Raw genomic sequence first — 12,672 nt, 5'->3', positions numbered from 1 at the left:
GATTACAGTCTGACTGCGAAACAAGGCGTATTAAAAGAATTATTACTCAGACATCACAATGGTCCCCCATCACTCGCTGACACGCGCCTTTGAGGAGATTTATTTCACACAGGCCTGATTACTGCGTCCATGTGTGTCTCTCTCTAATCGGGCTGTGTGCTCCGAAGCCGTGTCTACGTATTTACATCTGTTTGGAAGTATCGGCGCTTAAATGAAGACACCCTCCCGTGCGCACGGCATTAAATATCAGTCTGCTCGGCACTCTCAGAGTTAACGCTTGAAATTTGAGGCACGTACAGTACAGAGAAAGCTGCAAGGGGGAGAAGAAAAAAAAAAGGAGCAGGCTGTAGTCTGGCAGCTGCTATGTCTGTTCTCTATACTTTGGTGTCATTCTACGTGTGAGGGTGTATGTGAGTGTGTACATGTGTTTCTAAGCGTGTCTGCGTGGGAGTGCACTCTGCCTGCGTCTGTATGAATCAATGAGTCTGCATTGTGGGCAAAGAGGAAATATCGGAGGCTGCAGTAAATAACATAATCCAGCTATTAGGTTGTGTTCCCTAAGACGTGGACGTACGTATACTGTACACAGCCTCACAAGGACATGACTCATGGGAAATTATAGGAATTTTCTCCCAGCTTTCTTCATATTTACTGCTGATACACAAGCAATCATATGCCGTGTTTTCCCCCTCCACAGCTACAGATGCAGCACCGAGTGAAAGACGTGTAATGCAATTTCCTTTGTGCATTATTGTTATTATTGGTAGATATCAGAATGCATCACAAACGCATTATAAATCAGCACCCCGTTTCATCCTCAAGAGCAGCTTCATTTCCATATGAACTTTGAAGCAAGGGTGCATCCAGGAAAGAAGCGGGGAGACTCCGGCGGCTGCGTTAGCAGAGGAATTAATTCACACTTTGTTTTTTCACAGTTAAACATCTTCTTTCAGTTAACCTACACGTTATGCAAAAAGAAAGCTGATGGGTTACGCATTTATTTTCCAACCACTCCCTTCTCTAGGTCCCCTCACGCAGCCTGAGCGTGGCCTCTTCCTGGAGGCACAAACAGACTCCTAAATGCTTGACTTTCCACTGCTTTCCTAACTTTCTCTGTTCCTCTTCCATCCAGGAGGTGATTACCACCCGGGAGCAACATTAACTGTGTACATAAGACATGATTCTGTTACCTTAGCGAGGAGTAAGTCTCCCACATAATGGGAACAAAGAGGTAAATCTCCTAAGCAGCCTCGCTTCACATCATCGCCAGATTATTCCGCGACCGAGCGGAGGATGGAGGAGGGGACGAGCGAGATCTATTAACTCCTTTAACTTTCTTTTTTTTTTTGTGGTGGCAAATTAGCTGAAACAAACGCTAAATGTGTGTTCCCTTACCATTCTGGCAAGATAAACAGCACCTGGTAATGTGTATGAAACATTACCCTGATGAACGAGCATGCGGTGCCTACTGAAAGTGAAGCCATTAAGCATAATATAAAAGACACACACGCTGTCGGTTTTCATTTGTCACCCCGGCATGACTACTGAGTCCTGCTAAAGTCTCATCTTAGCTCTGCGTGTGTGTGTGAGGGTGGATTTTGTGTGTATGTGTGTTCCTAAGTGCATACGTGACAAGCCTCTCTCCTCTCCTCTCCTGAATTCCCGTCTCATTGTCTGTCATCAATCCCAGACCTGTAACCCCAGTGGTAATAACAGAACCACTGAGATACATTCAAGTGCAACACCGCGTGGGCGTCGAATCACACAAAGAGGTTATGAATAAGTCTGTCCCGACTATCGGCGGTACTTTGCAGAATATCACTCTGCGCGCTCACACTCTATGACAGCTAATTGAAGGTTCCCCTTGGGCTGAGTGCAGCAGAGACATAATAATCAAGGATCCTGTCCTGCTTTCCGCTTTGTAGCCCAAACGTGGGATTTAGCTGCTTTTGTCATAATCAAAGGGGTATTACACGGGGAAGGTGCTCAGCCGCGTTCCCAAAGAGGGAGGCAGACATATTTGCTCCATGTTATGAATCACAAAAAAGTGCAGAAAGGGCTGCAGCAGCGCTACGCGCGGATCAATACTCATCGCTCACAGTGACTGCTTATAAACTTATCCACTCAGACATCTCTGTGAAGAAGAGACTGCCCGAGCCGGAGAGAGGAGTGTCTGTTTTAATACCTGCGGGTTAATTCCTCTCAGCTCTCATTGGATCAAATTAAACTAAGCTATGGCATAGAGGTAATACGATTATTGTGTTGCTGGCAGGATTACAGGCTGACACGCTAGGTACACAGGAACAGCCGCGGTCAGAGAGGTTGCATTGTTTATGCAGGAAGCTCTGTGGGAAGTATAGCCCACGTTCACATTAGCATCTTTTTCCACACAGGAAAAGAGGATTAGTTTGCATCATGCACATGCAACAGGATTATTTTAGCCCTTTTAATTTATGTCCTTTACGTGATATGTCGCGTTAATGAAGCTCTTTAATGTACAGCTGTAGCCTCGCAATAATGAGAGCGGCCGTTTTTAGCCCTGCCGTCACAGCTCGTCTGTGTCATGCAGCACAGACATTGGCTCAGCAAATCTCCCCAAGCTGCAGCCATCCAGTTTGCTGCGGGGAAATCCCTCTTCTCTGAAACGTCTAACAGCAGGAGAGCCGAACCCATTAGTTATAGCCTTGTATTAACTATTTAACCGTGATAGTCCTCATATTTTCAGCAGGTAGCGGTGACACATTCAAACTTAAAAGACTTTTATATGTACGTGTTGTAACGAGAGCACGGGCTGGAGCTCCACATCCTGACGGGCCGTGACAAGCAGCCCTCCTGAGCGAGGGGTGTAAACAAGATACAGTTGTTAGTTGACATGCTAAGGGAATGTGCTTGGATTACAGCGCATGTCTCTTTGATTTATCGGCCGAGGGTTGCCGGGCCCCTTTATCTTAAATCATTCCTGCCGAACGGCGCTTCATTTTCATTTTATTTCTGTCTGGATTCTGAACTCCCCACCCATGGAGAGCAGGATCTTATCGTTATCATCTTTCATACTTTGGAAATGAGAAACCTATAAAAGGGCCCCGCACTTTCTTAGGGAATCTTCTGGAGGTTTGCCAAGCGACCCTAAGCCAGATGTTTCAAAAAGACGCAGTGATAATAATTTACAAACCAATTTGCATGTTGGTTTTTTTTTTGCTTTCACCTCCGAGTGCGTCATGAAAAAAACAAGGGTTACAGCAATAAAGGGGTATTGGTGCAGAATCGAGATTTCTCCCAGCCAGCTAAATGCTAGTGCTGAAAGGACACTAAGCACAGGTTGTCTCTCAACCGCTGTGACAGGCCGTGCAGCGAGAATCTCACCGTGTTGAGTAAAAGGATACAGGTAGGGGAGGAGGGCAGAGAGAAGAGGAGGAGGAGGTGAAGCCAGCCAGCAAGCCACCTCTGCCTTCAGCTCAGTGTCAAAACAGCAAGTCAACTGTGTACACCTTCATGTCGCCTGCTTGTGTGTGTGTGTGTGTGTGTGTGTGTGTGTGTGTGTGTGTGTGTGTGTACATGAGTCATCTCCTCTGGTCAATAGAGCCTAATTCGCCACAGGTAGCAGCCAGCCTCAAAGGCGATTTCCCTTCAGCGCAACCTGCTGCAGCCACACCTGGAGGCCTATGGTGAAAGTAGAAGTTGTGAGTGTGTGTGAGTGTGTTCATTGGGGGGGTCAGTGGGGGGGTTGCTGCTATCAGCCAGACCCATTATCCAATGGAGGCAATAGATATGGAGGTGTTGCCGCCTGGGGTTCGGCTGCTTCCCTTCCTATCCTCCAGAAGACAGAAGCTGTCGTCTCCTTCTCCAACTCGGCCCCGTTGTTTCCAAATTTTCTTGTCATCATCGTCTGCGTGTGCCTCTTTTTCCCCCCACCATCCCCCCCCCCCCCTCTTCTAATTCCTCCTGTCCTTCCCCTGACTCCCTCCTCTCTTTGAATCTCCTGCTTCCTTTTCTGTCTGTTGGATGTTTTCTGTGCCGCTTGCACTACCGAGAGCGAACCGTGCTCAGCTCGTGCCGTGTAACAGCACCTCTTCACATTCCCTGCATGCTCTGCAGGCAGCCTAATGGAGGAAATCAAAGTACTCAAATGCGATTAGATTCAGCATGCGCATTGCATCCCAATCAGAGCTCCTTTCCATTGATATAGCCTCTCCTCTTAAATTCAAACAACAAATATTATTGTAAAAGGGGGTCATGCTTCTATTAGATGTTAAAGATTTATATCAAATAGTTAGTGTTTACCAACATTTCATCCATGAAACTCCCTCATGTTCCCCTTTTATGAAGTGTAATTACAGCAGCGCTCACACTTCTCTGCTAAATCACATGAAAAATGTCTTCATAGTTGTTCCTCAGTGGCTCATGTTAAATGTAAGGAGTGCACTAGTTTCTCCTTTCCCGGGACTGAAACATATTGTTTTTGCCCGAGGCGTTGCATGAGTTACCGCACACCTGCTTTATCAGAGTATGAGTTGTAGAAAGAAACAACTGTAAAATGAATGCTCAGGCACCACGGCTACACGTAAAGGTTCACTGTTGCTCCAGTGAAATTTAATCAGCCATGCCACCAAAATCTCCCAGGCAAGAATGATTGCCAGACAGGAGGATGTTACTGTAATTATTGTCTTGTTCGCTGCAGACGGAGTGCCTCGGATAAGCCGTAGTCAACGGGAAGGCAAATACGCTTGTTGCACAAAGCACTTAGCAGCAATTTACACAACAGGATACTTGGATGTATAAGCATTACAGCGTTTAACATGTTGAGGGAAAAAAATAGGTTGCTTACAGGGGGCGGCATTAAGGTTTAGTGGCACGAGGGCATCGGCCCGCCAGGAGGTAAAGGATTCTGTACCTTCCAGAATATTCTTCATGCACATTTTGCAGCCCAGGGGTGCTACGCTAATCAGCGGACCTCCCACTGCAGCCACAGGTCAAACCGAGTGATGTGTTTTATCTTTACATGTTTAAAGTCCCAGTGAGAATCAAACACAAATCATGCTCTGACTTAACATAATACCTCTGTGCCCCCCTTCCTCTTTCCTCTCAGCTCCCCCACTGTCAGGAGTCACCACGTCCACTCAGCCTCAGAGAACTACAACCACCACCACGACAACCACAGCGCACTGGGGCGTGGCCAACACCACCACCACAACAGGGCTCAAGGAGGGCAGCAGGGGAGCGCCCAAACCGCCTCCCGTGATCCCACAGACTACTTCCCCTCCGCCCCTCGAGTCCTTCCCTCTACCCGAGCGCTTCTGCGAGGCCACCGAGAACAGAGACATAATGTGGCCTCAGACCCAGAGGGGCATGCTGGTGGAGCGACCTTGCCCCAAGGGAACGCGAGGTAAACAGAGCTCCCTCTCACCTCGGGGGGCCGTGTGCGTGCTGTTTTCACTATGACCTGTGGCGCTCCACGAGAGTGTCCCCGATTTGTCTGATATTCTTGCATCTTTTTATGTGTAAAAACACAAGTTTAAGTCTGTGTTAGGGGTATGATAGCGTGAGATATTAGCTGTGTGATTCTGGATCAAACATGATTCAGCAATCTGTAAAGACTGTCGCAGAGCAGCGGGCTCAGCTGTTTCTCCTGCAGCGCGCATGAAGACGTGCATCCCTCATTTGATTGTGTGTGAAATCCTGTTAGAGTTCATCAGACACACGGATAATTAGAACAAATAAAGTGGTTGCCACTTTGTAGCAAAAGCGGGGCAAGCTGTTTGAATTCTTTTTTCAGACAGTAATTTCACAGAAAAACAAAAATTCTGACGTTTTCTGTAACCAACTATTAGAGGACTAGAAGACGAGCACTGTGAAAAACAAACTATCCTTGAGGGCGGATATTTCTGTGCTCACACAAGCCGACAATCCCTGTCTTCACATTTGACTAACATGGATGAATTTGCATGTTTGTAAATGTCTATTCCCTTCCTTATTTGTGTCCTTGTCCTTAGAAGTCTTGTAAAGGACTTCATGGTTAAAAACAAAAAAAATCTGATTTGACTTAATTGAACTTGACTTTTCTGCTCTTGTTTTCCCTGTCAGGCACAGCCTCTTATTTATGTGTCCTTTCCACTGGGGTCTGGCACCCAAAGGGCCCTGATCTCAGCAACTGCACCTCCCACTGGGTCAACCAAGTAGCCCAAAAGGTTTGTTGGAGCTCTGGCTCAGTGTTTTTCCTTCTGAGTGGAATGTGAAAAACATGGGGGGGGGTGTACTGAACGACAGAAATGCATTCTTATAAGAGGATTTTAACACATTCTGGTTGTTTAATCAATGTTGTAAAAGATGGTGGCAAAGCTAGGTGTGATCAGCTTGAAGAAATCTGTAAATTAGGACTGTAGGGGAAAAGAAACTGACACAGATTCGACAGGTAAAAACTGTTTACATTAGTTGTATAAATACAGTATTTCCAGTAGGCACGTGTTAATTGAAACCCTGTTGATGCAGGATTACATATACCCCCAAGGTAAAGGACTACTACATTAAAGTTAAATACTCTCTCTACCACCTGTTTAATGGTGTCATAGGTGTAACAGCTGATAAATAAAGCAGCTCTCAGCGTCTCCACAGTAAAAAAACTGCCGCCATGGCAACTCGTCATCGCAAGCTTAAACCCTTCTTTTTCAAAACTGCCATTTCAAGGACTCATTCAAGTGTGACTTGATGTCAGAAACAGGCCTGTAAAGAGCCCTCCAAGTCTGTCGTCCCGCATTCTTGTGATCATTATTCACTCTCTCTTCCCCCCGCAGATCCGCAGCGGTGAAAATGCAGCTAACTTGGCCAATGAGTTAGCCAAGCACACCAAAGGCCCCATCTTTGCTGGGGACGTCAGCTCCTCTGTGCGCCTGATGGAGCAGCTGGTGGACATCCTGGATGCTCAGCTGCAGGAGCTCAGGCCCAGCGAGAAGGATTCTGCGGGGCGGAGCTTCAACAAGGTAACCACATCCACCGGGGAAAAGAAAAAAAAACGCTCAAGGAAAAAAAGGCCGCCAGTGAATCACTGAAAGTTTTTTTCCCCAGCTCTCTCTTGCTGCATCATTTTGCACTGACAAGTTAATAAATGTGAGTGACAAAAGCAGAAGGGAATACAGCGCTCCTAAAATATTATGCACGGTAGTTTCTATTGTTTGTCACTTCTTTTTCTTTCCTTTCAAGTTCAGTAAAGCCGTGAGCAAAAAAAACTGAAAGCAGTTATTTCTGCCTGTAACACCTAGCTCTGTTCTATATTTGTACATTTGTGTTGTTGCCTTTAATTTGGCTCTTCCAAGCATAATACTTCTACAAGGTGTCAGGACGCTGCGAGAGGAAAATACAGCACATTATAAACATGAGCTAGAGCTCTTTTGCTCTTCGGCCTGCAGCTTGGATCAGCCGTTCAGCAGGTAGTTTGCATATCGACCACTCAGTCAGGGTCTTGTTTCTGCAAAGCTCGTGAACTTGTGCAAATCATGTGTCTCTATTTTCTATCTCCTCTGTTTCTTTTCTAATTTAAAAAAGCTCCAAAAGCGAGAAAGGACATGCAGGGCATACATGAAGGTACTGGAGCAATGCTTGTGCCCACTCTGCTTGCTGCCGTCCCCCTCCTCTATTCCTGTGCTACTCTATATGATGCAGCCCAAGTTCAGCCGCATGCACACTCTGCACTGTCATGTACTCCCCCCATGCTTCCTGCTTTTATTTTTGAGTAACTGCCTTTTACACACAGACACAGTCCTACCTAAAGAGCTTCATAAAGCCATCTCCAATTAATGAGGTGTCTTCTTTACATGGATGTGTGTGTGTCTGTTTTTATCCACTCCTTCTATGCGTTGGCAGCGCTGGTTTATTTTTCAGTTTTTCCCTATTTTTTTTCTCTCTAAGTGTTTGCTCAAGAATGCACGTCTGGCTGCGTTACACCGCAACTCAAACAAACATCCTGTTCTTACATCCCTCTCATTATTCATTTACTGAAGGATTTGCTGCTTTGTTGCAAATTGTTTCATTCATATCAGATCCTTTCAATATAAAACACTCCTGAATATTGCATCAAACGCAGATCACTAGTGATTTATTCAACCTTTTTTTTTTTCTCCCTTTCACCTGACCTTTCCGCAGCGTGTTAAGTACAAATTCTGGCTCATGTTTCACAAGGACAGAGGTTTTAGGTCGTGGAAGTCATTTGTTTCATAAATTAGAGGTGCAAATCTTCAGCTCTTTCTGGTTAATAGGGTTAGCCGGGTCGAACCATTTTTTATGCTTTTCTGAAATGCTATCAGGTTGGGTTCAGAATTTTGGCCGTATGTATCCCTCAACCTTCGGGGAGACCGGTGTCCTCCACCTGCCACCAAAGTCACCCCCCTCACGCCAGATCCCTCCTACGGGACGACATTAAAATGGATCGAGCTAATTAGCCAGTCAACGGGCGCGAGCTCATAAAAATAATGGGGGTGAAAAATACATGTATGTGCTTGCGCTACCTCTCCCCAAAATTGTTTTTTTGTGCCACAATATTCAGAAGTTGGCGACGTTGCATGTGTCGATGTAAATGGCAGCATTTATTCGGCTAATGAAAGCCAGATGAGAGGATCAGGGAGCGAGATCATCGAGTCAGCAGTATCTGACATCTGCCACAACTGACGCAACATCACTATAGCTTCCCCCCCACCGTCTCCACCGGCCGACGCCGCCATTGATTACCTGATTAGACGCATTGATTTGATTATTTCCTGAAGAAAGCTCAGCATCACCTGGATGCTACGCCCAATTTACCGCTGTTTGCCGCGAGTTGTTCAGATGGCAGAAAGTGTGACAACGGAAAGATGTTGGCGTGAAGGATGCAATTTAGTTAATCAATTAAACGCATCACACTTTGTTTAGTTTTGCACACATTCCCTCTGTCCTTTTTAGTGCTACTAGCAGGGTTCCTTTATGACTTATTGTGTTTTAAAGTATCTGCAGGGGAAAAACAGTTTTTATGCTAAACGCTGGATTTTGCAATTAGAGAATTTGAACAGGTTTTGGTACTTTGACTTTGATCAGGCTATCTCTTAATGTCCTGCTATCAGACAGACCTGGTAGGTTCAATAGACGAGTGTCCGCCCCGATGCAGCGCCCTTGAAAAGGAAACTGAATCCGCTCCATCCTCAGTGACGCTCCTGCTTCTTCCCCCTCTCTGCAGCTTCTCCTTTAAGATCAATACCACTGAAAAACAATGTATCTTTAATTCAGTAAATGTGGTGAATGATTTGATCTGATTAGTTACCTGATCAACAACTAAACACACTCTTACTTTCTTTTACTCATCATGTTTATTTTAACCCTTACAGATTTTAAGCTTCATCCATTTCATTTCAGTGTTTGCATGTCCCTGCCTCTGCTTCCAAACTTTCCGGAGTTACTCATGTATCTTTGTTGTGTGTTTGTGTGTCTGGTTCTTTAAGGCCATTGTGGACACGGTTGATAACCTTCTGCGTCCGGAGGCCTTGAAGTCCTGGCAGGACATGAACAGCACGGAGCAGACGCACGCAGCCACCATGTTACTGGATACTCTGGAGGAAGGGGCCTTCGTCCTTGCCGACAACCTCATGGAACCTGCTATCGTCAAAGTCCCTGCAGACAACATAAGTAAGTAAAACAGGAGTTTGTGGTAAGCAAAAGCCGAAAGTAAGCGAAAGTGTTCCCGATTGATGGCGGCTCAGTTAATTTGATTGCTTTCAATTCATTGAGAGAGGAACTCTTGTGATGGGGAAACAAGGCCGCCGTATAAAAAAGTGCTTTGTTTTCATAATAAGCGTTTAAACCTCGGGGGAAGAGAAAAACAACGCATATTAGGTTTAACGAGTCGCTTACTGACAAAGTGATGAATATCAGACAATTAAATAGACTGGATTCTCTGATTGCGCACGCTTAGTTTATAAATGTATGCGTCCAGACCTTGTAACTCTATACATTAATGTGAACATTAGCCTGCTGTGCAGTCAGGAAAAGTCCATTGTTTATCCTCGGCCTCCTCCTCCTCCTCTAATTCTCTCCTGCCGGTGGACCATATAAGGACAGCTTCTCCTTAGTGTTGTTTTATTCATATTAGTCTCACCGGGATGAAATGATCACTTAGTGATTGACATTTTTATCGTGCCGCTCACTGTCACAAAGATTTAGTGTGAGAGTCGTTTCTAGGTCCTTTGGTCGGTGCCAACATTCAGTCAGTGTCCAAATGTCAGGAACAAAGCTGCAGCATCAATATTCTCACTTATGTTTAATCCTTCGGGTCAAAGTCGACCATTCTGAAATGACCAATATCTCACTCTCTTGTCCTTCCATCCTTCTTCTCTTATCCGTCCTGTCCTGCAGTCTTAGACGTGTACGTTCTCAGCACGGACGGCCAGGTCCAGGACTTTAAATTCCCACAATCCAGCAAGGACGGCATCTCAATCCAGCTGTCGGCGAACACCGTCAAGCTCAACAGTCGGAATGGTAAGCTCTATTAAACACCCCGAAACGATAGAAACAAAAAGAGAAACTTTGCTCTGCTCACTCTGAGAGCTGTGAAGCGTGTTGGAAAGTTGGAAATGAAGGCATGTGTTTGATTTTTGCTCCCATTCTTGTATCTATAAAAGAGCTGTTCCCTTTTTTAATATTTCAAAATGAATGACATAAAAGAAATTTGACTGTTAAAATATTTAGTTCTCTTTTTGAGCAGTTTTTGTCACCTAAATTGTTCTGAAAGCGTGATGTTTTTCCTCCCTGCCCTCTGATATCCGTCTGCATCTCTCACCCTGCAGGAGTTGCTAAGCTGGTTTTCGTGCTCTACAAAAATCTGGGCCAGTTCCTCGGCACAGAGAACGCCACCATCAAGATGGCCAACGAGGCTTACGGCCGCAACGTGTCGGTGGCCGTCAACTCCGACATCATCGCCGCCTCGATCAACAAAGAGTCGAGCCGTGTATTCATTAACGACCCGGTGATTTTCACCCTGAAGCACATCGATGTGAGTGTCCCCTGCTGGAGTGAATGGAGAGGTCATATTAAAACACACCAGGAGGGAACATCCAGCGTAGACACAGATCTGCTATTTGAATTGTAAATGTCTGGCTAGGTCAGTCGGCAGTTTATTTAAGTCATTGAACATCAAATTAAAGGAGTCTTTAGAACTTAAGTGAATTCTTAATGAAAACTAATTCTTTAATCAACATTGGGATATAAATGATACCCATTTTCTTTTATAGTGGGGGAAATTAACTCCTAGATTAGCCGTACAATCTAGGATGAAATTACTGGAGCACCAATTATCTTCCGTCTTTTAAAGTTGTCACCAGAGTTCCCAGAGGGCCGTGCGTGACTCCATTCTTTATCAGAGGAATTGTGCAATTCCAAAGACATGCCGTCAAACAATTATGCCTCTCTCTGTTATTAAGGCCTCGTACACCACACTATGCTTCGGTTGATTTGGCAAGCATGTGCCAAATGAGATACAACATATGAATTGCTTCATGAGAGCTGTGAAGTGAAAAATCCTCATCCATATCAGCGCCGAGAAATACTTTGTATGAGTAGGGGGTAAATGGCCTCTGTGTTCTACATGTACTTCAATTTCAGGCAGTCAATTATTTGGACACTTAACCATATCTCTTGTTATCTGCAGATGGAGCGCTACTTCAACCCCAATTGCTCCTTCTGGAATTACTCGGAGAGGAGCATGATGGGATACTGGTCCACCCAAGGCTGCAAACTCCTGGACACCAACAAAACACACACCACCTGCTCCTGCAGCCACCTCACCAACTTTGCCATCCTGATGGCGCACAGGGAAATCTCAGTATGTGACTTCCATTTTATTCATCTCCTTCTGCCAAATCATTTTAATACTTAAAACTTTCTTCTGTTTTATTAGCAAACAGCAAACATTCCTGTTTCTAGGTTTAGGCTGAAATCTCAGCAGATAACTCAGCAGTCACTCTTCTGCTTTATTCATAAGCTGTTTATTTTAGTTAAACTGTTTGGCACAATTCACTTCCTCCTATAACAAAAGCCATTTCCTAAAATATACAAAAGCCTTAGGAAAATATCCTCCAGGAATAAAACAGAAAAGTCTTTCCATTTTTATTAACTGTAAATATTTAAAGTGATAATCTCCAAGATTTAAATTTAAATAAATGTCTGTTAAGTCACTATCTATCGCCGAATGAGGTAACACAATGGTGATTGAGCCTATGGCCCACTGATGAAAGTTTTCCATCACCCAGCAGTGGTTGGTCTGCCAGAGAGGGTAGGCGGAGCTAAGCGGCTGCTTTTCTGCAAGTGTTGCAAGTAAACAGTAATCTAGTACGGCTCCTGCAAGTGTGCTCCCGCAATTACCGTTAATCGCCATGGGTGCCGCCAAAGAGAACGAAACTGAGATCTTCAAGATTAGATCTTCAAAGTAGAATTCTTTAGCTCAGTGGTTCCCAACACCTTTGGCTAGTGATACTGTAAAATCAAGCAAGTCTAATTCCTTCAAAATAAATATAAATTATGACTATTTTTTTTTATTAGTTTTAAAATGCCTTAAGGAGGTGAAAGTTTTCAGTACTTCTAAAGAGAAAAGATAGAAAAAAAAATAAACATTTTTTATGGATGAGCAAGTTTTTTTTTAATCCCCTGATCCTGGTCCTTCTT

General features: G+C 44.7%; 1 protein-coding gene across 13 annotated transcripts in view; it reads left to right on the top strand.

Annotated features, from left to right (window-relative positions):
- adgrl2a (adhesion G protein-coupled receptor L2a) overlaps positions 1–12,672 on the top strand; it is a 93,282-nt gene that overhangs the window by 63,975 nt on the left and 16,635 nt on the right. For 11 of the 13 annotated variants that reach the window (XM_069679770.1, XM_069679768.1, XM_069679769.1 and 8 more), the window contains exons 6-13: positions 5,087–5,383; positions 6,082–6,185; positions 6,789–6,974; positions 7,537–7,575; positions 9,459–9,642; positions 10,369–10,491; positions 10,800–11,005; positions 11,660–11,833. In XM_069679770.1, coding sequence (XP_069535871.1) covers positions 5,087–5,383; positions 6,082–6,185; positions 6,789–6,974; positions 7,537–7,575; positions 9,459–9,642; positions 10,369–10,491; positions 10,800–11,005; positions 11,660–11,833 — 1,313 coding nt within the window. The remainder of the gene's footprint in view (positions 1–5,086; positions 5,384–6,081; positions 6,186–6,788; positions 6,975–7,536; positions 7,576–9,458; positions 9,643–10,368; positions 10,492–10,799; positions 11,006–11,659; positions 11,834–12,672) is intronic. The other 2 variants (XM_069679772.1, XM_069679771.1) reach the window with 1 other exon arrangement.

Source organism: Semicossyphus pulcher, unplaced genomic scaffold (assembly GCF_022749685.1).
Source record: "Semicossyphus pulcher isolate SPU_LCO1_2020_fin unplaced genomic scaffold, fSemPul1.0.p SCAF_4, whole genome shotgun sequence".
NCBI lineage: Eukaryota > Metazoa > Chordata > Actinopteri > Labriformes > Labridae > Semicossyphus > Semicossyphus pulcher.
Note: the sequence above shows the minus strand (reverse complement) of the source record. Positions and strands in the feature narration are given on the sequence as shown.